Source organism: Tachypleus tridentatus, chromosome 9, assembly GCF_004210375.1.
Source record: "Tachypleus tridentatus isolate NWPU-2018 chromosome 9, ASM421037v1, whole genome shotgun sequence".
NCBI lineage: Eukaryota > Metazoa > Arthropoda > Merostomata > Xiphosura > Limulidae > Tachypleus > Tachypleus tridentatus.
Genome location: NC_134833.1, coordinates 31136455 through 31161958, shown reverse-complemented (window position 1 = coordinate 31161958; position 25504 = coordinate 31136455). Strand labels below are relative to the sequence as shown.

Sequence of the window (25504 nt, the reverse complement as noted above, 5' to 3'; positions counted from 1 at the left end):
CCAAGAGTTGGCGGTGGGTGGTGATCACTAGCTGCCTTCCCTCTAGTCTTACACTGCTAAATTAGGGACGGCTAGCACAGATAGCCCTCGAGTAGCTTTGTGCGAAATTCCCAAACAAACTATCGAGCATAATTTGTTATATTTGAATACCTATTCAAACAATACGTTTATTGATGAATAAGCCAGATGTACTTTTATAAAGTTTGCTATAAATCCCACCTTTTTTTTTGGCAAAGCGCCAATATTGACAACACTCAGTTCATGTTGTTGTTGTTTTGAATTAAGCACAAAGCTACACAATGGGATACCTGTGCTCTGCCCACCACGGGTATCGAAACCCGATTTTTAGCGTTGTGAGTCCGCAGACATACCCACTCAGTTATTAGAAATTATCTTGTTTATTTGATATATCATAATATCTCATGTATACAATTTTTTATTACTTAATATCTCCATAAAATATTCTAGAGAGAGCAGAATTTAACAGGTGGAAAAAGTATTCAGCAAAAGGAATCTTTCATATCATTAAAATTTTACAACTGTAAACTTAGCTTATATAACCAGATGTGTAGAGGGCTCTGTACGTCATTATGAATTGAATACTGAAGAGATAAAACTATTGACTATATACCAGTATTTATATATATATTAGCTTCTATCTATAATAAATTTCATCAATCAAGTTTTGGATTTTTGGGTTGTTGGTTTTTCGGAGATAAAATGTTGTTTGGAAATAAGTTTTATTTTGTAAAGTATATTTGTCTTATATCTGATGTACCTTATACTATTTACTTCTTTTTATTTCTTATACTAAATAAACTCGAGATAAGAGAGAAAGTCAGTTACTTTACAAATAATTATCAATCATTTCTTTCATTAAAAAAAATTATGAAGAGGACATCCGCGCGGAAATAAAAACCAAACAGCAATAATATTTTGTTTTTTTTTCTAAATAAATGAAAGGTTAGAACATGGGAATCTTCTGTTCGGCGCTTATAAATCAACTATTATCAGAACAGTAGCTTTACGGGTGTTTTTATAACAAAATTTTACAGCATATTTCTTTCTTCCATTTCATCAAAAAGGTTCATGTAGACCTGACGAAAGGAAAAATCCAAGCAAATTAAAGAGCTGTAAGCCTAATTCGGTCTCATACTTTCATTACTTTAAAGCTTTGTTTGTTTGGGAATTTCGCACAAAGCTACTCGAGGGCTATCTGTGCTAGCCGTCCCTAATTTAGCAGTGTAAGACTAGAGGGAAGGCAGCTAGTCATCACCACCCACCGCCAACTCTTGGGCTACTCTTTTACCAACGAATAGTGGGATTGACCGTAACATTATACACCCCCACGGCTGGGAGGGCGAGCATGTTTTAGCGCGACGCGGGCGCGAACCCGCGGATTACGAGTCGCACGCCTTACGCGCTAGGCCATGCCGGGCCTTACTTAAAAGCAAAGAAAAGCATAGAACAGTTTTACAGATGTGAACTGCCTGCCTAGAAAAAATATTTATTTCTTGTTACAATATGTAAGGTGTTAATTTACTAGATTTCTTAGTCTTTACAAGGAATAATGTCATTTTTAAAGATGCGGAATTTGTTTTGGGTTTTTTAAAGTTGTTTTATTACGACGTACCGAACTTCTTTTCACCAGTGAGAACTGTATTCGTACGCGCTTCATTCATTTTTCACTTGCTGGAATTAACATCGATGTGGACTTTTTTGTTGTGTCGTATTGTTTTATTCTGTCCTGAAACAGGAAGGAAGTGAAAATGTATCTCAGAACGGCTGATATGGGTATTAACACTTTTATTGATAAGGAGAGAACAACGTTTCGACCTTTCTAGATCGTCTTTTTAATGAAGGAAGTGACGTTTGGATTTGATTTTTCTGTTTCAGATATTCCTAACCATGATTTCGTTCCATATTAAAATGTCTTTTCGTCCTGAGTTATATGTAAAAAAGCACCATTAGCGTTGACTATATTTAAGAGTGATATTAAATTAACTGTTAAAACCATGAATTTAGTGGCTCTAATCAAACATTTCTTTGAGTATATGCAAAATAAAATGGTAAATTAATATATGTGTTGGCTTTTTGGTCACTTCTCTCTTCCACACATCAGCATGATGTCCACTCGTTTTTATTTGTTTGTTTGTGGTGTTGCATGCTTGAGAAATACGGCGCCTTCTAACAGAGAAAAGAAGGGATTTAAATATGAAAACCGACAACTGGCCCACTGTATATGCGTTTAAATTGAGAATAATGCTACACCGACTAGTTTACACAATATAATTTATTTTTAAAGAAACTTGGATGTACTCGAGGAATTAGATTTCATTCTCTTTAGCTGGAGTTGCATGCTCTTTATGTAGAGTTGTATGCTTCTTAGACAGATTTGTATGTTTTTCATCTGAGAGTTGTATGCCCTATAACTAGAGCCAACTTTGGTATAATTTTATAACAAAAGCTATTTCACATGAATTGTGTATATGTTTCAGTTTTGGTTCTTCGCGATTTCATAAGCATACTGTCTAAAATAGCGCCATCTAGAGCAAAACATATTAATTAAGTATTTTGTATTTCAACAATCAGCGCTCAACTCGTACTCTGCTATGATCACGAGGTTGAATCCCCGTCCCACTAAACATGTTTACCATTTCAGCCGTGTGGGCATTAAAGTGCGAGTCAATCTCGTTATTTGTTAGTAAAAAAGTAGCCCAAGAACTGGCACTGGTTATGATGTCTAGCTGCCTTCTCTCTAGTTTGGGCCCGGCATGGCCAGTTGGATTTGATGTTTCGCCGACTCATAATCTGAAGGTCGCGGGTTTGAGTACCCGTCACACCAAACATGTCTTTCCTTTAAGCTGTGGAGGCGTTATAATGTGACAAGCAATCCTACTGTTCATTGGTAACATATTAGCTCAATAGATGACAGGTGGGTGGTCATGACCAGCTATCTTCCCTTTAGCCTTAGACTGCTAAATTAAGAACGGCTAACGCAGACAGCCCATGTGCAGCTTTGCGTGAAAGTTGAAAACAAATAAACCTAATAAATTAAATGTCCCGGCAGAAGAACGTTATTCGAAAAAACATAATATAATTGGCTGTTAAAATATATGTAGATATGTAATACCAGAGCAGGGTTTTGCTTTTTAATACTTTTGTTTTCATTCAGCCATTTTGCCCTTCCCACCATGGGTATCAAAACCCAGTTTCTAGCGATCGGAGTTCGTAGGCAGTGTCACTGGGGGGGGGGGTAATAAGAGAATCTATCTATAAAAAGTACACGCAGCCGTGGACATTCGCGCGGAAGGAGCACTTCACCCCCTAGAATGTGACAAACATTAAACCAGTACAACTGGAGTATCTGTGGAGATCTGAAAGTCGTTGCTCTGTTACTGGGACTGCAGCTCGGCTATACAAAGTACTGTTGTTTCATCTGTGAATGGGACAGTCGTGCCAAAGAGTCACATTATTCTAGACAGAGCTGGCTACTCCGTAAAAAGTTAGTTCCAGGACAGAAAAATGTGGCGCATGAACCGCTTGTCGTCCGGTAAAGATTTTTTTTTGCCTCCTCTTCACATAAAATTGGGACTTATGAAGAATTTCGTGAAAGCAATGAACAAAGAAGGCGGAGGTTTTCGTTATTTAAGACAGATGTTCTCAAGAATAACTGAGGCCAAGATCAAAGAGGGCATTTTTGTTTGCCCTCAGATCAGATATGTTATGAGTGACAAGCGGTTCGAAGATCTGTTAGTTGGGCTGGAAAAGATTGCCTGGAAAGTCTTCAAAGACATTGTTGAGAATTGTCTTGGCAATTACAGAGCCCCACATTACATTCAGCTGGTAGACAAACTTCTCAAAGCATACAAAACAATGAAGTGCAACATGTCACTCAAGATTTATTTCCTCCACTCACACTTGGACTTCTTCCTCGCAAATCTCAGTGCTGTCAGTAACGAACACGGTGAAAGGTTTCGCCAGGTTTCACGATATCAGGGCAACTGGAATCCATCAATGCTTGCTGACTACTGTTGAACACTGAAACTGCAACATTGAATACAAACGAAAATCAGGAGCAAAACACTTTTAATTATGTTGAACTTAATAGCGTATTAGAAACATAAACGCAATTAAATACGTTATTGCTGGTTATTGTCTATTTTTCAGAGTTCCTACGTGATGAAGCAAAACCAAAACTATATTCGTGCATACCCACCAGGTTAACCTGAAGTGTTAATAGTCATATCCTGAGATACAAACTTTGACTCATCTGAGATAACAATGTGCTTGGCTCCTCCTTCCCTCCTTTAATACAACTGAATATTGTTTGAAATAGAGATATCGATTTATCTGGAAGAAAGGTCAGTACAAAGTCGATCCAATGCAAACCCAAGTTTTTCCCGAGATAAAAATAACACTATGTAACAAAATTTTACTTTTTCTTGTTCCTGGGCAGAAAGTGTTATTTCCCAATTGCTTATGCCTACTGTAAGTGGAAAAGACCTATTTTTCTCTTCAAACTTTGCTTTTGTGACTTGGGAGCGTATAACGAAAACATGATGGGAGACTATATTTGGGGGCTGATACGTGAAAGTTATTTACGTCACTGTCGCAAATCTCGAAAAACTACTCACTTCTAAACATTTTTGTATAACTTTAGTGTAAATACATGTAAACCTTGATTCACATGTTCTATTCAGAGCTTGTGTAAATGAAAATGTGCAAATTTGACCGTTTTTACGTAGAAAATAGGTTAATTTCTATGTTTCATTATCCAGGTCACAAAAGCAAAGTTTGAAAGGAATAATGGTCATTTTCTGTACTTTTACAACATAAGCAATTAAGAAATAACACATACTATCCAGGAACAAAATTTGTGTTCCATAGTGTAATTAAGGTAGTGAACAAACCTCGTCAGACTGTGATTATATAGCATAGTTTTTAAAGAAGAATGAACTTCTTTCCTTCCTACTCATCAAAAGTTACATGTTTGTTGCTGACAATCTGTTGGTTAAATATAAAGGCAGAAGTTTAAGCTTGGTTTGACAAGGTAAGCAAAGATAGTTTCGTTGTTTAAACTATAATTATAACTTGGATTTACAAAAGAAGTGGTGATAGTTTTTGTGTTTGTAACATATTTATAACACGGATTTATAAAGGAAATAAAGATTGTTATTGGTATCTGAGCCATAATTATAAGTTGGGTTTATATAGGAAGTGAAGACAGTTTTTATGTCTATATGACGCTTCTAATTTGGATTCTCGAATCAAAATTACATGTGTGCAATCAATCTGTATTTCACGAAGTTCTAATTGGTTCACTTTATGTGTGTGTGTGTGTGTGTATTACTTGGTTAAGGTACAGAATCCGGTGAAGACTGCTGCTAAATCCTCGTGAATGATCTTAATCATTTAAACTAGTATTTACCTGATTGAGGTACAGTTTTTTGTACGTCTCTTCTAACGGCGCATTTATTATTTTTTCACTTGTAAGTTCTTATTTATTAAAATAATACTGGTTCTATGGTGAGCATACTATAGCAATTTTTTGTCTTTTTTAGATGATGTTCCTGATGTGGAAACTTGTTAGTTTTCTGCCGTATTTCTTGGATTATGTGTCTACGTCAGCCCTGCCTTGCACTTTCAATCTATTATGTACATGTGTCGCTAGGCAACAAGAAATCAGTTGTGTGAGTGTGCCATTCCTAACGCTTCCAAAGCTTCCATTTAAAGAAGTCTATCAATTGACGTTTGCACGAACTGGACTACAGGTGCTAAATAATAACTCACTAGATGGCACTGCTGTGTCTTCTCTTAGATTAATGCACAATGATTTAGTAACTCTACCAATTCATGCATTCCATACATCAGAGCATCTTCTGACCTCGTTAGATGTGAGTTATAATCAACTTAACGAATTTCCTTCTAAAGCAATTAGAAAACTCTCTTACCTTCAATGGTTAAATTTACATTTTAATAAAGTGGAGGAACTCCGGCGAGGAGCTTTCGAAAAACTTTGGTCACGTTCTTCTCTACGTAGCATATTTTTAAGCAACAACCATATTTCATTTATTGAAGATGGTGTTTTTAGAAGTCTTTGGAACCTCTCGTTTCTGGATCTCTCCAACAATCACATTAGCAAGCTAGAAGGTCATCCTTTTCCAAGTTCTTTGACGACATTATCTTTATCCGAAAATCTGCTGGACTGGATTCCTCCAGATGCTTTTTCTAATCTCAGAAGTCTAAGTATACTTCATCTGGGTAGTAATCTCTTTTCGTCTCTTCCTGAGAAATGGAAGTTATCCGTAAGCCATATGGATAAATTAGATTTCAGTCACAATCTTCTGACAAAAATACATAGCAAGATTTTTAATGGGACTTTTTCTGTACGGGAACTTAGTTTGAGCTATAACTATGTTAGGATTATACCGATGAGAGTTTTTCGAGACATTTCCATACGACGGTTATCTCTAGCAAATAACCGATTGTCTTCCATATCCGTTGGGGCTTTCGAAGGCTTAGAATCCATTCTGGTCGCATTAGATTTGAGCTTCAACATGTTGAAAACATTTCCCAAAGCCTTAAAAGAACTGAACCAACTTCAGCAACTGTACTTACGCGGGAATCAGATTCGAGAACTGGAGAAGTACGACTTATATGCGTGTCGAGAACACTTGGAGACCTTAGATCTCTCAAGAAACTTTCTCAAGAATGTTCCGAGAACAGCTTTAGTGACTTCCAAGACGGTTCTGCATTTAAGTCTTCAGGATAATCAAATTAAAAACATATATGCAAATGATTTTTACGGTTGGGGTGGCGCTCTGCTATTTTTGAGTTTGGCTAACAACGGTATTAATTTCATCTCACAAGACGCTTTTCTTCACACTCCGAAACTAAAAGAACTGAAACTTTCTTATAATAGTCTCGTTAACGTTGATTCCAGAATCTTACTTCCCCTTAGACACTCGTTGAAAGGTGTAGAACTGGGATCTCTTTTTGAACCTAACTTCGATCCTCCCGAATTGATGGTGAAATTCTTAGATAAAATGGAATGGCTTCAAATGGATCACAACAAGATTTCAGAGTTATCTTCAACGTTTTTCTTGGGTTTAACGAACCTAGTTCACTGCGACCTAGAAGGAAACAGCGTGAAATTAATTCCAGAAAACGTATTCAGAATGGAGGTTCATATTAATTTAACTAACGTAATTGTGTCTCATAATGAACTGATTTTAACAAATCCGAAAACTTTCGAGAAACTTCCACGGCTTCGGAGCGTTGTGTTGCTAGGTAACCGACTGGAGCTCGTGCGATACAAATCGTTCACAAGCTGCCCTTTATTGAATTCCGTTGTCTTATCCCATAACCACATTCATACTCTCGAACCTGCCGCTTTTCACAACCTGACTCTTCTAACCAGTGTATTTCTACAGTTCAATAAATTATCGAGATTTTCTTTCAATATTTTCAGCCACGTGAGCAACTCAAACTTTCCGATGTATGTGAATGTTTCCAATAACCTAATAAGTTCGTTAGTAATATCGCAGAAGAACGAAAGTGATTTTGGTGCTATTCACGTTCGAACTTTGGATCTTAGCCATAACAACATATCGCAAATTCCTGATGGCTTTTTCCAACGCGTAGAAAGGTCTCTTCATTGTTTATTTATGTCGTTTAATAGTCTGACTATAATTCCATCAAACGTGTTCTCGGAGGCCATCAATCTTCAGGTCATTCACTTAGACCACAATAACATCACAGTTGTTAGGTCCACGGACTTTGAAGGCACACCACCTCTTCAGATTCTAACCTTAAGCTACAATAACATTTCTATAATTTCGTCAGAGGCCTTTACGGCCCTACGAGAAATTAGAATTGTAGACTTGAGTTACAATAGAATTCAGACATTACCAGAAAGTGCCTTTGTGGGTACAAAATTGGAAAGGATTAATCTATCTCATAACGTAATCGTCCGTCCACCTTTAAGGAGCTTCTCTCCTGTTAGATACTCCTTGAGATTTATAGACGTCTCAGCTAATTATATTTCTGTGATTCAAACTGATGAGGTAAATCCTTTATATATGTTGTATTCCTTAAACTTATCCTGCAACAAGTTAACAGATTTAGCGGTAGGTTCTCTTATGAACTTGACGCAACTTATTGATCTCGATTTTTCGCATAATCCCTTGTTGAGGCTTGACGGAGGACCTTTATATCCACTCAGGTCATTACGTTCGTTTAATTTAAAAAACACGTCTTTATCTGAACTGTCTTTTTTTCCATTGTCTCGGTTGAAAACGCTGACACTTGCAAACAACCTGTTGAGAAATATTTCAAATTTTGCATTCCGCCATCTGCGACAGCTGCGACACCTAGACCTGTCTCATAATCAAATACAGGAAGTTCCTCGCCACCTATGGATTCACGTGCCGGACCTTCACACCCTAGATATCTCCCATAATCCAATTGAAGTATTGGGAACAGTAAGTTTCAAGGGTTTAAAACGACTGGTACAGTTGGACATGCGCGGCTTAACTCTGAAATATGTGGACTCTCGTGCGTTATATGAACTCAGGTAAGAAATATATTCATGAAAATGAAGCGCTTAAGGTTTTATTATGGCTCAACTGAACTTTCTAAAATTACTCGAGCGAAAAGAAAGAAATGCACACAAAATATGAATACAAATTATCAACATGACTTAAATCATTTAATACACATATGCGATATCTTTTGTTTTCTTTCCTTACTCGTAAAAATTATTACAAAGTTAAGCAACGAGTCTAACCAACAGATTTCTTTGAGAACGCATTGTACTCTTGTTTTCTAATATGGATGATAAATGCTGTAGTACGATTTATAAATAAAATTAATAACTATACCTAGCAGGTTTTAGTCTAATGAGAGATTTTGAATGAAGTTTTGACATACAAGCACCCATTTTTCTATTTCTTTGAGTAATTCAGTTAAACATAATTATCATTCTTATAACACGACACCAATGAAATTTTACTATAATTATTTCACTGTCTTGTACAGAACTACATGTAGACAATCCATGGAATTTATGTTACCTCCAGAGCACATTTTAGCTTATATTTCACTAAAAAAAGCGATACCTCATAGGGCCTCAACGGTACGTATGTAGACTTACGACGTTAAAATTTGGGTTTGGATGCCTGTCGTGTGCAGACCAAAGATATCCCAAGCTTTACGTTTAACAACAACCAAAAACCAAATCAAATAATAAAAAAGTGTATTAAAATGTTATAGTTTGAACCTGAACGGAACCATTTGAACAGCCAAGTCTGACGTCCTTACAGTTTTTCGCCATTATATAAACTTTAAAAACGTCCTTGTAATCTAAAACTCGTCAGAAAAGGCCTAGTAAAATTTAAGTATGGTTTCAATCGAAAACGATGAGCGTTTAAAGTTACGATGACTGTTTCAATTTTAACCCCTATACATATCTTATATAGACTTGATGTTTGTTCTTGCACTAAACGTGTACATATGTGATATAAAGCAGTGTTTACTAAAGTGGGAGTCGTGAAGCTGGTTTTTCTGGGTGACCATCGCCAAATGGGCAGAAAACTGATATACTGGATTAGTTTTGATTCTGAATAAACAAGAAGCCGATAAAAATTATGTTAAGTTAATGATATAGTACGTCGAAAGATGTTATTGTTTTTACTACGGCACTGTTTTTCAATCATCATGCTAAAGTAGTGGGATGGACACTCACTTTAGTCTATCGTGAGACTCCACAAAGAGCTGACTGATTGTATTCACACTACTTAAGCACTTATAACGTAAGACAAGTTAGCCTACATTTGATATACTTTTCACAAAATGTTGATAACAGTGATAAAAGTAAGATGGACGACGTATCGGTACGGAATATTCGGAATTTTGTGATATCTTTTCAATTCATAAAACGTCCAATGCGACTCACACACACAAAAATAAATCTCCAGTTGTTTTGATAAATTTGAAAACTTATAATTCAATAGAAAACGTCCACCATATATACATTTATATATATTATTTAAGTTCTTCAATAATTATATTTTGAAACTGTTAAATCACTTTTTAAGGCATTTTATAGGTTGAAGGACTCTCAAACTCTTTTAGTCTGAGGCTCCATTGATGTAAAACATTAAAGACATGCGTGTTGTTAATTTTAATTTTGTTAACAGACTAGCGAGGAGCAGTCCGTGAGGGAAAGAATGGGAGAGTGAAAGAGTCATTTCTACAGACTAGTCAGAATCGACCCTGATTAAAACTGTATAAAAAGTCCTGATATTTTTAAAACTAAAAGTAGTTTTAGCATCCATGTTTATCTCTCTGATAATAACATCATAAAGCAGATTGTGTTCACTTTTTTCTTCAACTGTTTGTTATCTGATAATAACATCATAAAGCAGATTGTGTTCACTTTCTTCTTCAACTGTTTGTTATCTGATAATAACATCATAAAGCAGATTGTGTTCACTTTCTTCTTCAACTGTTTGTTATCTGATAATAACATCATAAAGCAGATTGTGTTCACTTTCTTCTTCAACTGTGTGTTATCTGATAATAACATCATAAAGCAGATTGTGTTCACTTTCTTCTTCAACTGTGTGTTATTATTACTGCTGCTTTTGTTTTACCTGACTTAACAGGTTTAGTCAGCCAGTGACTCGTTTAAAACAGCTTATTATGTTTCCTAAACTTAAAGATTGTATGTCCTGATTTTTAAATGCCCTACCTTTGTTGTTCGGAGGTATTGCAGTTAGATTCAATATAGAGTAAGCTGTTCCCTACTACGTACATTCTGTGTATATGTGATAATTTATCTTGAAATTTTAATAGTCGTTATTTTGAACTAAGGACATAAACATTCAAAGTGGGTGAATAACCAAACAAATGTCAATAATCTCATCTTTGTCTCTGTTATCAGGTTTTTGGAGACGTTCAAAACCAGTACCTACGCTAACGTTCGATCATTTCGACTTCACGATTTTCTTCAAAAGTCAGTTTCGCTCCAACGCGTGGTCGTCGAAGTTGAAGAATCAACTTTATCACATCAAATCCAGTGGACCTTTGGCGCCAAACTGCGTGACCTTACTATTACTGGGCACAACTTGCAGCACGTGCTACCCGATGCATTTTTAGGCTTACATCACACACATGAGCTTATACTAAGAATCACTGGAACAGGTGTTGCTCGACTACCAGTTCAGTTACTGCGCTACCTAGCAGACGTCAGATACTTGACTTTAGATTTAAGAGAAAATCGTCTGCAGAAACTGGACCCTGGGGTTCTTCGACCAGCAGAAGATGAAACAGGAGGACCTGATGGAACAAAACACATAACAGGTGAATGTACAGCAGTATACTTTGTTGAAGTCTTGTTTTGTTTGTAAACTTTATCTAGGAAAAAAAGTATTTAAAACCCGAGTACTTAGTTTGTATTCTTAGAGAAACAATGACTACGTGAAGTGTAAACAAAACAACAGCAACAACAACAACAAAACTTAAAACAAACTAGAGTTAATGAACTTATTTGTAGATTACTTTTTCTTGTCAACTTTGGAACTGAACTCTTCCATATAAATATTTTAAAAACTATTAAGAGACGGGAATTTCCTAGATGAATGAACAGCGTGTTTAAAAATTCATTATGTTAATTTGTGTAGTTACAGATGCGTAGTACTCATAGGTTTGCCATATTTACCCAAACACTAAACAGTCGGTGGAGAAAGTTACCCTGTTTCTTTGAAATATAGTTTAACTCTGAGCAGTGCCCTAGCAGGTCAACAGTACATTTCCAGGCTTACGAAGCTAAAAATCGGGGATTCAATTCCCGTGGTGAACAAAGCACAGATAGCTCATTGTGTAGCTTTACGTTAAAACACATAACATTTTCCATAAATCGGTTTTGTAATATATTAAGATCACAGTTTATTTTTTAGCCAAGTATTTTTATAAATATAATTAACTTGGACAGTTAAACTTTGCTCTTTTTATGGAAATAATTAACTTGGACAGTTAAACTTTGCTCTTTTTATGGAAATAACTAACTTGGACAGTTAAACTTTGCTCTTTTTATGGAAATAACTAACTTGGACAGTTTAACTTTGCTCTTTTTATAGAAATAATTAACTTGGACAGTTAAACTTTGCTCTTTTTATGGAAATAATTAACTTGAACAGTTAAACTTTGCTCTTTTTATGAAAATAATTAACTTGAACAGTTAAACTTTGCTCTTTTTATAGAAATAATTAACTTAGACAGTTAAACTTTGCTCTTTTTATAGAAATAATTAACTTGGACAGTTAAACTTTGCTCTTTTTATAGAAATAATTAGCTTGGACGGTTAAGATTGCTCTTTTTTTATAAAAATAACAGTTAAACATTGTTCTTTTTTATAGAAATAATTACGTTGGACAACTGGATAAAAACAAAATCGCGCCGTTTTTCACTTCCATTTCCTTATGTATGAAGCTTGCAAGTTGTTAAGAATGGAAGACTTACAAGACCAGCGTATTTCATGTTCGTTTTTCTCTTAGTGAGTTGGGCTGAACAACATAAGTTTGTTTGTGTTCTTCTTATAACAAAGCTACATCGTGCTATCTGCTGAGTCTACCGAGAGTAATTGAACCCCTGATTTTTAGTATTGTAAATCCGTAGACTTACCACTGTACCCAGCAGGGGACTAATATAAAGGAACCGTTTGGATGTATACACGTTTTAAAAGAACTTGTTAACGTAACATTTAGAACATAAAGTAATAAGAATCAGTAGAAGAAGTGATTACTGAAATAGTTGGACACGGTCAGAACACATCTATTTATGTATTTTTTGTAAATCTTATTTGAAAGTCGCATTAGGCTATATGCTTTTTTACACTGATAAAAGTCAAGCCCCGGATGTTAACGTTGTAAAGTCGTAAAGCTACCATTGACTCATCAGGAGAAATCCGTTTATGTAATGTTTTCATTATTAGCAGTTCACAACAAGGATATTTGTGCGGATATTCGTGTGAAACTAAACAAGGTTCATATACAGATAGCCCTCTGCTAGTACAACAGTAAATCTACGGGTTTAAAACGCTAAAATCATGGGTTAAATTCCTATTGGTGAGCTCAGTAGATAGCCTGATATGGCTTTGCTATAAGAAAAAAAAACACACACACACTCTACAGATAGCCGTCCCTAATTTTGAAGTGAAATACTGAAAGAATACGTCTTGTGAAAAGTACATATCGCTATCACTTTGGCTACTCTTGTCTGATGGGATGGTGAGATTTGATTATCAGTTTTATAACGCACCTATGGCTCCAAAATGCGGAGTGTATTTTTGTGGCACGCTCATCGCTACTATATATAAGTTTATATAGGCCATGGCCTTTGAATTTGCACGTTTATTATATTTGGATAGTGGACAGACTAAAACAATTATACGTGATGCTTCACAAAAAAAGAGCGACTTTAACTCTATCTCAGAACGGCTGGTATGGGTGTTAACACTTTTATTGATAAGAAGAGAACAACGTTTCGACTTTCCTAAATCATCTTAACCTGAAGATGACCAGCTGTTCTGAGATAAAGTTTTGTTTCTTGTCATCAAGTAAGACTAACTGTGATTCAAGTTGACAACTTTAGTTTTTTGCTGAAACTCACATTTCTACATGCAAGTGATGACATTGGTGTACCCAGGAAGATAAAATAATAGTATAACCGGCTAGATAACATATGAACAGTTCTCCAGTGGTGCACCCGGGAAGATGGCATATAAAGCCCTTCAACGGTATATCCCGGTAGATGATATATTAACAATTCTTCACCAGTGTACCCGGGTAGATAATGTATTATCAGTTCTTCATTCCAGAAACAACATTGTAACAGTTTTTCAATAGTGCAACCGGAAAGATAACATATTAATCCTTCCAAAACGCTGTGGAATAATTGGTTGCTGGAATAATTCTAAAGTAATTAGTTATCAAATTATATCTAATTTAAATAATAAATTAAAAAAAAAACTTAATATTTATTGTATTTTTTCAATCATGTTATAGAAAATTCCAGTTAACATCGACTTTACTTACACTTCGCAATGTTTGTAGTTGACTTTCGTATTAAAAGTAGCAAAAAAAAAGAACCAATTTAAAGTTTAAAATTGACTTATTATACATTTTTTGTAGGGGGCGTCTTATTGGAAAACAACCCATGGAAGTGTGATTGTGATTTGATCTGGCTCTCTAATTGGCTGCGACGATGGATGAGGGAAACGCTGCGAGTTCAAGTACTGCATTTTGATGCAGCTTTATATGTGTACAATCTAGCAAGAAAAGGCACTTGCACGATCCCTGGAACAAATACCGAAATACCAATCATTGATTTAAGACTTAAAGATATTAACTGTTTAGAAAATGAACATAATACAGCCGCAACGAGGAATATCCATCTTATGGGGCCTTTTGTAATATGCGGAGTAGTTTTCATGCATAGGTATTCTCATTATGTGTCATGATGAAATGTCAGTTATCTTCGCGTGTTTTGAATATTGCTGTTTTAATTTTATAAAGTATTAATGTCTGTTGTTTTTATTTAAAACCTTGAAAGCAATAAAGTGCTGAGTCTTTTTTTTTTTTCATCCTCTTAGTAAGTTTGTCTCTTTTAAAGTTTACTGCGCATGTGTGTATTTATAGAAAAATTCGTGGGCTATTCTGAGTATAAAAAATCTACAAAACTTTTCGTAGTTTTGTTTAATGATATCCGACACACTCTTAGGGAATGTATAAACATAAGAATGGTATATATATCTCCAAATGAGACACTACAGTGTAAACCCTCATCATCCACTGCACTACCACGCTGCATATGTGCAATGCAGTACTTTGATGCTGCCAAAGATAAATACGTTTTAAGAAGTTTACATCAAAGTTTTCTAATGATAATTAATTGTATTACGAACTACAAAAACACATCTTGAAGACTTATTAAGTCGCAATTTGCATTTGGACTTTTAAAATGTGTTTGAATCCAGCTTGGCATCACAACGAACCATTATTATAAAGTTAGTGGATTGTTCTTGCACACTGTGTGTAATATAATTTTCTAAAGGTTTTGGCTTCACAAAATGCCCTGTAGGAGGAAATCACTGGATATTATCAATCAGAATATTGTGTCTTCTAAAATTCTATAGATAACACCCTATTCAGCTCTCGTTTACTTTTATGAAAATGTATTGTCTATTAATAATGGTGTATCACAAAATCGAAATTCAAAAGTTACTTGTGAAACACGTTATTGCCTTCACTTTGATACAAACTCTCGTGTTTGAAAAACGTTAAGAGCGAGGTAGTAAATGTGTCTGTATTTGTGTTATCTCTTGTTAATAAAGTAAAGTTATTTGGAACGATTCTGTTAACCTGTCTGTCTAATGGATGGTACGTTAGGGCTAATAGAACTCTGTCTGTACGTGGTTCGTTACTGGAGGGAAAACAGTCTGCTTGTGGTAAACTGAAGGTGTCAAGTTAAGCCTTATCAAAGATGTTATCAGAAAATTTCTGTTGGCTAAAACATTAGTCATGTCGTTGGCTTTAAAACTGAAACCAACGTTGTCAGAACATAGACGTATCAAACATAGGAACTGTACTTTAAGAATAGCGTGTTTGTTTCCTGAGGGATACTAAGAATCGAAGTTTAAATAAGAGTGACTGTCAGTAGGTTTGTAATCTAGTTGCGAGTGTTGTGTGGAAATGTCAACAGTGATTTCTACAAAGCTAGTATTGTGATTACAAATTTGTGAAGTAAATCTAATTAATGGACGGTAAGTCTCAACACAGTCAATGAAAAGTTCAAGTTGTTCTTCGTGTCCAGTGAAAAGACCCAAAATATCGTCAATGTACCTGATACATACAGGGAGTTTGTGAGTGAAAGTTTGTAAATTTGTTCTTCTGACAAAAAGTTAGATCATCGTGATTTCCCATGGCAACTACTTGTAATTTTTAATTCGAGTTACATTGTCAGGCAAAGAAAGAAATACTTGGTTAACAACGATCCTTAGAGACAGGAAGATTTAGCCAAATTCTTTTACAAAACCAAAATAAAGGATTACAGTCTGACAACTAACAACAACACATAAGCAATGTATTAATTAATTTACCCTTTTTTCCATCATGGGAAAGAAAGAGGGAGATTGGGGGATGGTACGTGACAATTAAATGGTCAACTACATTGTTTTAGGTTTTACTGCATATTAAGGTCCGAAATGGCCAAGTGGTTAGGGCGCTCATTTCGCAATCCGAAAATTCCAAGTTCAACTCTCCCTCTCACTAAACATGCTCGCCCCTTCGGTCGTGGGAGCGTTATAATATGACGGTCAATCTCACTGTTCGTTGGTAAAATAGTAGCTCAAGAGTTGGCGGTGGGTGGGGATGACTAGTTGTCTTTCATCCAGTCTTACACTCTTATATTAGGAACAGCCAGCGCAGGAAGCCTTCGTAGAGCTTTGCCCATGTTTATATAAGAAGTAATTAATGTCTTCCACCATAGACAGTACTTTAGCAAATCCACCTAGTACTGGCTTTGAATGCTTTTGACTTTTACGAACAAACATATCAACAATGAGCTGCTAAGGAGATAAAAACGGATTTATCCTATACAAATAATTTTTGTTGATTATATAGAAGGACATATTTACAAATTTTCACTCATAAACTCTCTATTCTTATCAGGTAGATCGACGATATTTTGGGTCTTTTCACTGGACATGAAGAACAATCTAAACTTTTCATTCATTATGTTGAGACTTACCTACCATCATTTAGATTTACTTCTAAAATTTATAATCACAATCTTAGCTTTTAAGTCATCACTGTTGACATTTCCACATCAACACTTACAACTATCATACATTACAACTCTACTGACAACCGTTCCTGTCTAAATTTTGATTACTTCTGGCTCTCTGAAACCAAACATGCTATTTATTCCCAAAGGACGGTTCCTATGTCTATGCTCTGACAACGTTGGTTTCAGTTATAAATTCAACGGCATGACTAATTATTTTAAACAACAGAACTACTCTGATAACATTGTTGATAAGGCTTAACTTGACACCCTCCAGTTTATCAAAAGTTGTCTCCATTCTAGTGACGAATCACATACTGACAGAGTTCCATTTGTCCTGACATACCATCCATTAGTTAAACAGACAGATAAGCAGAATTGTTCAACACAACTTTACTTTACTAGCAAGAACTAACACAAGAAAGAGAAATGTGTACAAAATATATAAAAAGGAAGAACTATTGAAAATATGCAAAGGATTAGGACACAAGTTAAATAAAATGTCATATTCAAAACAAGGAGAGCTGGGTGGAACTGAGGTTAATATATATGCTATTGTGTCATAGAGACGTTAATAGGTGTTTAATTAACATATTCGGGGCTCGGACGTGTAGGCGCGGAAATTGTCGACGTTCCAGTATGATATCGATCATGGTTTTCTATTTTGGTATTTCAAGGTAATAACTGGGGATTCAAGACAATTTCAAAATGAACAGGGGCTTGAGCCCCATCTGCCAATGACTAGTAATACATCTTTGTTTGTTTTTTGAATTTCGCACACAGCTGCACGAGAGTTATCTGCACTAAGCGTCCCAACTCTTTGGGGCTACTCTCTTACCAGCGAATAGTAGGATTGACCATCACACTTTAATGCTCCCACGGTTGAAAGGGCGAGCGTGTTTAGTGTGACGGGGATTCAAACCCGCGACCCTCAGATTAGAGTCGAGTACCCTGACCACCTGGTTATTCTGAGCCCCCAACACCATTGAGTATTCGTATAAGATGCGTAGACTTTCTTTGATCAAAAGTGTTTAGTTTAACTATCTTCATGTTAGAATACTAAAATTATCAATAGGTAAAGGATGGTTACTGATTTGATAGAGTGTGCGAAGAGAGAAACACGTGGACTTAGAAGTGGTTGACTGGCTCTGCTCGGAACTCCTGTATGTTTATAAGCACATGTTTTTAAACTAGCGTTTTGTTGTCAATTAAGATGGCTTTATAGTCATCATTAATGTATTTACAGACGATTCATAAACTTAGAAGAGTATAGAGAAGACCTAAAGGCAAAATTTTTGTTTTCCTGAAAAGTCCACGACAAAAGAAACGAAAATTTATAAGAGGTTTATTTGTTTTTGTTTTATCTATGCCATTTTGTTTGTAACAAAATTACGTGTTATCCTTACAAGTAATTCTAACGGATAAACATTAGTCTTCAAGGTGCTTTATAAACATTCAACTTCGGTGTGAATCGAGGTACTGTTGGAACAAATTATGTAAACGTTGTTAATTATAATATTACGTTTGAGATAGTATGCTATAAAGCGATCAAAGTAGGTTTTTGTTGGGTTTTTTTTTAGTAACATTAATATACATTATTACCTGCGAGGCTTCCATTTAACATAGACCGGTTTCTATTCTTTACTTTCTATTTCAGCTCTATGATGAAATAAAAATCTAATTTCAGTCATTTGACATGAGTTTTATCTTTCTTGAAATAAATAATTCATAATATTTGTTGTTAGAGTAATATCGAATGCTACTTCTCTATAATAATTTCAAAATATAGAGGGGGTGGACAAAAAGTAGTTTCCCATTTAAAATGTTGTGAATAAGCTATATCTCTTAATAGGTAACAGGAAATTATTTAAAACTGGTCACTCTTTATCATCAGTTCTCTTGTTTCTAATGTATCTTTTAACGACTTCTCAATTGCAGAGAAACTTGTTTGATCATTTTGTAGGCTGATTCTAATAATAAGATCTAAGAAACTACAGCAGGTGCACAAAACTTTTTATGATAGTGTTTAATTAAACTCATGGAAAGTTCAGGTAGTTGAGAAAGCCAATGATAAAATTAGGATTTTAGATCATATTTGAACAGATCTCGTCGAGTGCGTTCTAAAAAACATATGATTGTTTTTGTTATCTAATAAAAGATATAACAAATTAACAACATTTTCAAGGAGGGTTACTTTTTGTCACGTTCTTTTTAATGTTTAATCCTTCAGACTTGCTGTTGAGCCGCGGAGGGGCTATTTCCGAAAACCGAATAAAACCAGAAAAACAAGTGTAATTGGATAGTTGAACAAAAGATGGCGCTAAAAATTAATTTCAGTGGCCTTCTTATTGCCATGGGCAAATTTCGTGCTATAACAGTAACTCATTGTATGTTCTGCCATTTCGTTAAACGGTTTCAGCGAAATGGACCATTTGTGAATTGTGTTTACGTCACTAGAAAGTTACAAAATGAAAGAACCATCACTTTATCCTGGCATAAGTCTTATTAATAGAATATCTGTGAAATTCGACGATCTTTTTAAGCTTGATCGATTAATTTAATATTTATGAACCGATACTTGATTCATTTTTTTACAAGCTATAAGATATATTTTCTGTCAAAACCTCGATAATATCAGAAAATAAATTATACGCTAATTACTTTAACTAAACTTTGCTGACACCAAAAGTTAAAACTCTTTCTAATAAAAGTTGAGTTTCAATGTCAAGAAATACAGAGTTGCATCACAATTAAATCCAATTGATGTAAAATTTAGCAAATTTCTTTCGTACTGTTTGATACAAAATATGGACAAAACTTCAATAATAATGGAACCGTGCTGAGCGTGGCTCAATAGTTAACGTGATGAACTATAGTTTATTTGTTTCTTTTATAGTTAAACACAGAGTTACACAATGTGCTATCTGTGCTCTGCCCACCACAGGTATCAAAGCCAGGTTTCCAGCGTTGTAAGTCCACAGCCATATCGCTGTGCCACAGGGGAGCAAGGGACTATACATCAACGAGTCCAATGTTCACGTCTCGTTATCGAAAGAAAGAACAAACAAACAAATAACTAAATCGCGTTTTATATGTCGAGGGCGTGGACGCATGACAGGAGTAACGGTTAAATCGCATTATTTCGTCAGATAAGAGTAAGTCAAGGATTGACTGAAGGTACTGTTGACTGTTCTAAAGGATTGACTGAGGGTACTGTTGACTGTTCTAAAATTTAGAAACGAATAGAGCAGCTAGCCCTTGAATAGCTTTAGGTAACCAACTGAAATTAAACAAACAATATAAATGATAAATTTTGAAGCGTGATTTTGGTGATGCGAGACATGTATGAACCTAAATTGTAACACACACACAAAAAGTTTTATATATAAAATACCATAATCTTAAGTACCTATACACCATATCAGTTTTAATGGGTATAAAAATGTTTAAGTCATCCGTAAATTTGTTTTGGGGTTATAATACCCGAAATCTTCCGTTATTTCGCTTAATAAAAAGCAACAATTCTGTAGCACAAAACCCATATTCGTCACGTAGTGTTTAAAGCCGAACTTGGTCTAGTAATAAACAAAGTGGGCTACGCACAGGAAAGTCCAAGATTCGAAGCAAATGATGTTAATACATTTCAGACTTCCAGCTGTAAGCGCGTTATAAGAGTGACAGTTAATCCCTTAGTAAAAGAAGTCAAATAAAACTTTTGTGGAGATGGGTGCTTTTCTCCTTCCGAGCAATGGTTCGAAACAGTGTTGAAATTCTTTTTAACAGAACAGATACTTCTCTATTCCAGGGCTTGACTTAATATTGTTTCCTGCAGATTAACGGCACATTTTCATGCATTATTCAAATTGAACTGCCAAGAAATATAAATAATAATGGATCTAACTACCCGCACGTCACTTAAAGTTCATAATAACAATAATCCGTGCCGGCTCGAAATTAGGGTATGCTATACTTAAATTTTAGATACCTTCGATCAGACAATTTAATCTATGTCCTCTAGTAGTTTTTTTGTTTATTTTGTTTCTTAGCAAAAAGCATCATCATGAACTATTTGTGCTGTGTCTACGACCAGAATCGAAACCAAATTTGTAGTATCATAAGATGCTTTCAGGTCGAAAACATCAATACCAAATAGCATTAAATTTGTTGTTTGTTTTTTAACAATCAAATGTTAAAACTAATAAGAGAGTGTATCTCAGTAAACAGATTGGATGTCATGTCGATTAACACTGTTTGAATTAGTTCTTATTTAATTGAGTTGTAAGAAAAGACGGCTTTGTGAAAACGAAGCAACTATTCCATAAATAACAATCAAAGTGTCTTCTGACTCATATTGAATAAATAAAAAACGTTTTATGGATTTTATTATCATGTTATTGCCGACCACCTAAAACTCTTTTTTGCGCATGCGTACAGATACTTCATAAAGAGAATAATCGAATATATCTAGAAGTCACTATTATACTTCTCTTACTTTTATATTTGTGTGTGTATTAATTACACTAGACCACAAGGTTCATTTTCCGCAAAGCTACACGAGAAATATCTGCGTTAGCCGTTCCTAATTTAAGAGTATAAGACGAAAGGGAAGGCAGCTAGTGTTTTATCAACGAATAGTGGGATTGGTTGTGATATTATAATTCCCCTACAGCTGAAAGGGCGATCACGTTTGGTTACCACAAGGGATGGGTTGATTTACATTTATAGTTTTTGTCTCTTTAACACTGTATTAAACTTATTTTGAAACTTTATTTCAAATTAATGTATGAAATTAATGGGATGAAATAAATGGGATAACGTTGAATAGCATGGGTCACGATTGACTTTCATTGTGTGACGTTTGTTTGTTTCAAAATTTTCGCGCAAAGCTCTACAAGAGATATCTGTGCATAATCATTCCTAATTTAGAACGCAGGCGACTGGTCAACACTCCCACCACTAAACTCTTGGGCTACTCTAATCGCATAGTGGGATCTGATAATCATTCTTATTCAACAGCCATGGCAAAGCGCGAAGTTCATTTTTGCTGCAGCTGGTGGGGAACCATGGTTACTCAGATTCATAGTCCTAGTACACGTCCAGCTCTTTTGTCTCCTAAGTTACATAACGTGAAGCAAACTGTGCTTTTTTGTTTTGTAATTAAGCACAATGCTTCACATGACCTATCTGTGCTCTCCCCACCACGGGTATCGAAAAACAGTTTATTGAGTTGTTAGTCCGAAGACATACTGCTCTGCCACTAGGGGCGGGAGGCACACATTGTGTTATAACAAGATTTTGGGGTATCCATTTCGGGGTAGCGTGTAAATCCTAATGTAATACATAGTTCCAATTCTTAATCATATAAACGTTCATATTTACAAGCAATTATAAAGTTTTTTTCGTAAAAAAAGTAAGACAATGTAAGGTATTCTCGCTCCTGTGAATAATAGTTTTTTTACGTAGAAGTTAGTTAATTCGAAAATATCTAAACGTCAAAACTTTTTCGCCAAGCGTTTTCTTGCTAAACAGATTATTAGTTGGGTCTGAATCATTAATTCAGTTGATTAAACAGTAAACCAAATAAACAGTTACATTTATGACAAAGCTACTAAAGGTCATCTACCACCTTTCATAATTTTCATCTACTGACTAAAAGGGTGTCATCTGATTAAAAACATCCTACCACTTTGCATTCACGCTAAGGGATTCAATTTCTCTCTCATGAAGTGCAATGGATATTTTTTGAATATAGTTTGGATTTGAACCAGGTTTGTTAGATCGGAACACCCAGAATTCTACATTAGGGCCACTCCATATAGGGAACTGTTAAATCACAATACAAAGTATTTAACATTTTTATATAGCAAGCTGCTTTGAAATCAGTTCGATGAAAACACAATGTGAGACGTTTTCTCTGTTACAGTAATTTAACAATTCCAAGATAAGCTTTGTTTATCATAATCCTCACAAGTTTAGTTGAGTCATGAATTCCCATCTCGTTACTTGTATAACATAACATTATTGTGTTTATTAACTTATTTCTATTTTTTCTTGGTCTTACATTAACGATACATTCGCCGTAATCTACTAAACAAGTATTTATAATGGTACGTATACTTTCATGTAAACGTACTGACGTCAAGACAGAACAGCAACGTGGTAATATATTTATTCATAGTGAATTTCTTTTTGATTGTTTTTAGTGTAAAGCTGCAAAATGGGCTACCAAATTATAATTTCACCTCCATCTTACTAAGGCCCGGCATGGCCAAGCGTGTTAAGGCGTGTGACTCGTAATCTAAGGGTTGCGGGTTCGCATCCCCAACGCACCAAACATGCTTGCCCTTTCAGCCGTGGGGGAGTTATAATGTGACGATCAATCCCACTATTCGTTGGTAAAAAGAGTAGCCCAAGAGTTGGGGGTGGGTGGTGATGACTAGCTGCCTTCCCTCTAGTCTTACACTGCTAAATTAGGGACGGCTAGCACAGATAGCCCTCGAGTAGCTTTGTGCGAAATTCCAAAACAAACAATCGAATTATTATAGATTTATGCTAAGACATTTAATTCAAAACGAATATGTGAATAAATACAGTTAAATACATTATTAAGTTAAAATTTAATGAAAATAAGAGTGGAATAAGACGATTTGTTTTTAAGTGTACTTTATTAACACACACTCACATAAAATTAATATATAATAAATTTCTGTTTTCTGTTCACAATAACATGTTAAAAACCTACAAGTTAATAATATATTAACCTGTTTTATTAAACAAATATAAAAATGAAGTTTATTTCTACTGAAAGAGATGCTATTGTACGGTGCAAAATAATTTCGGTACAAAATTTTATATTCATTTTCAGAATAAATGTCTTTTTAATACAATATAACTATTTATTGAAGTAATTAAAATTCAGGGGATGCTACTACACAAATGATAAGAGATTAGGCATACATTTATTTTCTGAATTTGAAGTATATGTATTAATTGATGTATTTTTTTCTGTGCTAGACAATGTAAGGATTTAGGAAATGTTGCTTGCAAGACCCACATGCCGTTTTCTTAAGCTAATTTATAGTAATTGATCGTTTTGTTTTTGTTTTAAAAACTTTAAATGAATAGTACATATACTTAGAGCTTATTTATTTTTATTTAGCCAAATTACATCTAATATAGCAGATAGCTGGTTTGCTTGTAATGTGGACCTCTAGTGGGAAATGGTGGAAACAAGCTCGAGAGTGGTACCTGGTTTAGTATAACTGAGTTTATTTCTAAGCGAAGTAGGGAGCTGTTAGATGATTTGGAAAAAGTGCATTAAAGAATTAAGAAATGGGTTGAACTTTTATCAGCTGACCATTTCGAAATTTAGTTTATAATGTTACTGTAAGCCTGTTTGTTTATAAAGTGATCACCATCAGAATTAAACTTAGCTTTTGTCCGTTTTGGTTTTTGAGTAAGTTAGCTGCGAGCCGTTAAACAAGAACTAAGACCGCCGAGAACTGTGTGTATAGAGAAGTCGGACTTAAATCAACTGCGGCATGCTGATGAGAGAGGGATGCAGAAAGATAGTCATGCTTCAGGTAAAAATAGGCCCAGGCTTCTTTAAACAACATTTTTCCGAGATTATAAATTTATATAGTTGTAAATGGTTGTACTTTATAAAACGTTTTTTACATTCTGTTATCCAATACTACCATACACAGTACAATATAAAAGTCGTAATGATATTTCAAGGAAGGAAGGTACCCAAGAGATTAGACACCAGTTCATGAAGCTATGATGACACTGAAGGCTGACTGCAAGAAGTTTGCACCAAACATTTTCAACAAATCAAAATGTCAACATTGTTTCAAAACGAAAGAATCTCATACAGCCGAAGCCCTAGAGAGCAACAGAGTAAGTAGCTTAGCGTATGATTTTTTATTGTCGGTGAACAACACTGCAGACTTGTAGTTAGTTCATACGAATAGAACTATTAATGTTAATATACAGTTGTATTTAAATTGGACTTTTTTTTCAAATAATGATACTAGAAATACTGTTAAGAAGTATTTGTTTTGAAACAAGGATTTTACCATTTACTTTGATTTCGACATATCTTAAAAGTTTAGACAGTAGCTATAAACACTTCAATCTATAGAGTTAATTCGTTTTTCTGCATATTTGACAATGAAACATTTTGTATCTTTATTTTTGTAAAATTATACAAAAACTTGACATAATTTTTAATTGAAAAATTAATGTAACAAAACCAGTTTTATGTTTTGTTATTATTTTTTTCTTAAAATATATTTTACATTTCTGTAAGTCCTGTGTTAATGAAAAACATGCAGAACCTGAAAATGTTTTATTGTTGTTAGGTTTATGTTTTCATGCTCTTGCAGAGTAAATAAATATTCAGTATTGGAAGCAAGCCACTGAATGTGCTGTTTGTATTTGTTTTAGATAAGCTTACAAACCATAAGAAGAAAGAAAGAAAATTGTCTTTAACACTTTTATTAATTTTTATTGTTAATACTTTGATGGACAGAAAGTGAACTTTAAATTGATAATGTTTGAAAATTTATAGTAAAAATCAGTTGTTCTATTTTCCTTTAAAGTTGTTTAAAAATTATAGTAAAAACAAATTTGGCCTCTAATTCATCCTCAGTTT

General features: G+C 34.7%; 2 protein-coding genes across 3 annotated transcripts in view; both read left to right on the top strand.

Annotated features, from left to right (window-relative positions):
• The window catches only part of LOC143224978 (uncharacterized), an 89077-nt gene extending 74424 nt beyond the window's left edge, over positions 1-14653 (top strand). For both annotated transcript variants that reach the window (XM_076453548.1, XM_076453549.1), the window contains exons 2-4: positions 5565-8578; positions 10949-11367; positions 14196-14653. In XM_076453548.1, coding sequence (XP_076309663.1) covers positions 5565-8578; positions 10949-11367; positions 14196-14524 — 3762 coding nt within the window. In that variant the 3' untranslated portion in view covers positions 14525-14653. The remainder of the gene's footprint in view (positions 1-5564; positions 8579-10948; positions 11368-14195) is intronic.
• A 9446-nt stretch (positions 14654-24099) lies between these two features.
• Positions 24100-25504, top strand: part of LOC143227331 (uncharacterized) — a 138578-nt gene continuing 137173 nt past the window's right edge. Inside the window, exons 1-2 of the mRNA XM_076458787.1 lie at positions 24100-24431; positions 24586-24747. Coding sequence (XP_076314902.1) covers positions 24628-24747 — 120 coding nt within the window. The 5' untranslated portion in view covers positions 24100-24431; positions 24586-24627. The remainder of the gene's footprint in view (positions 24432-24585; positions 24748-25504) is intronic.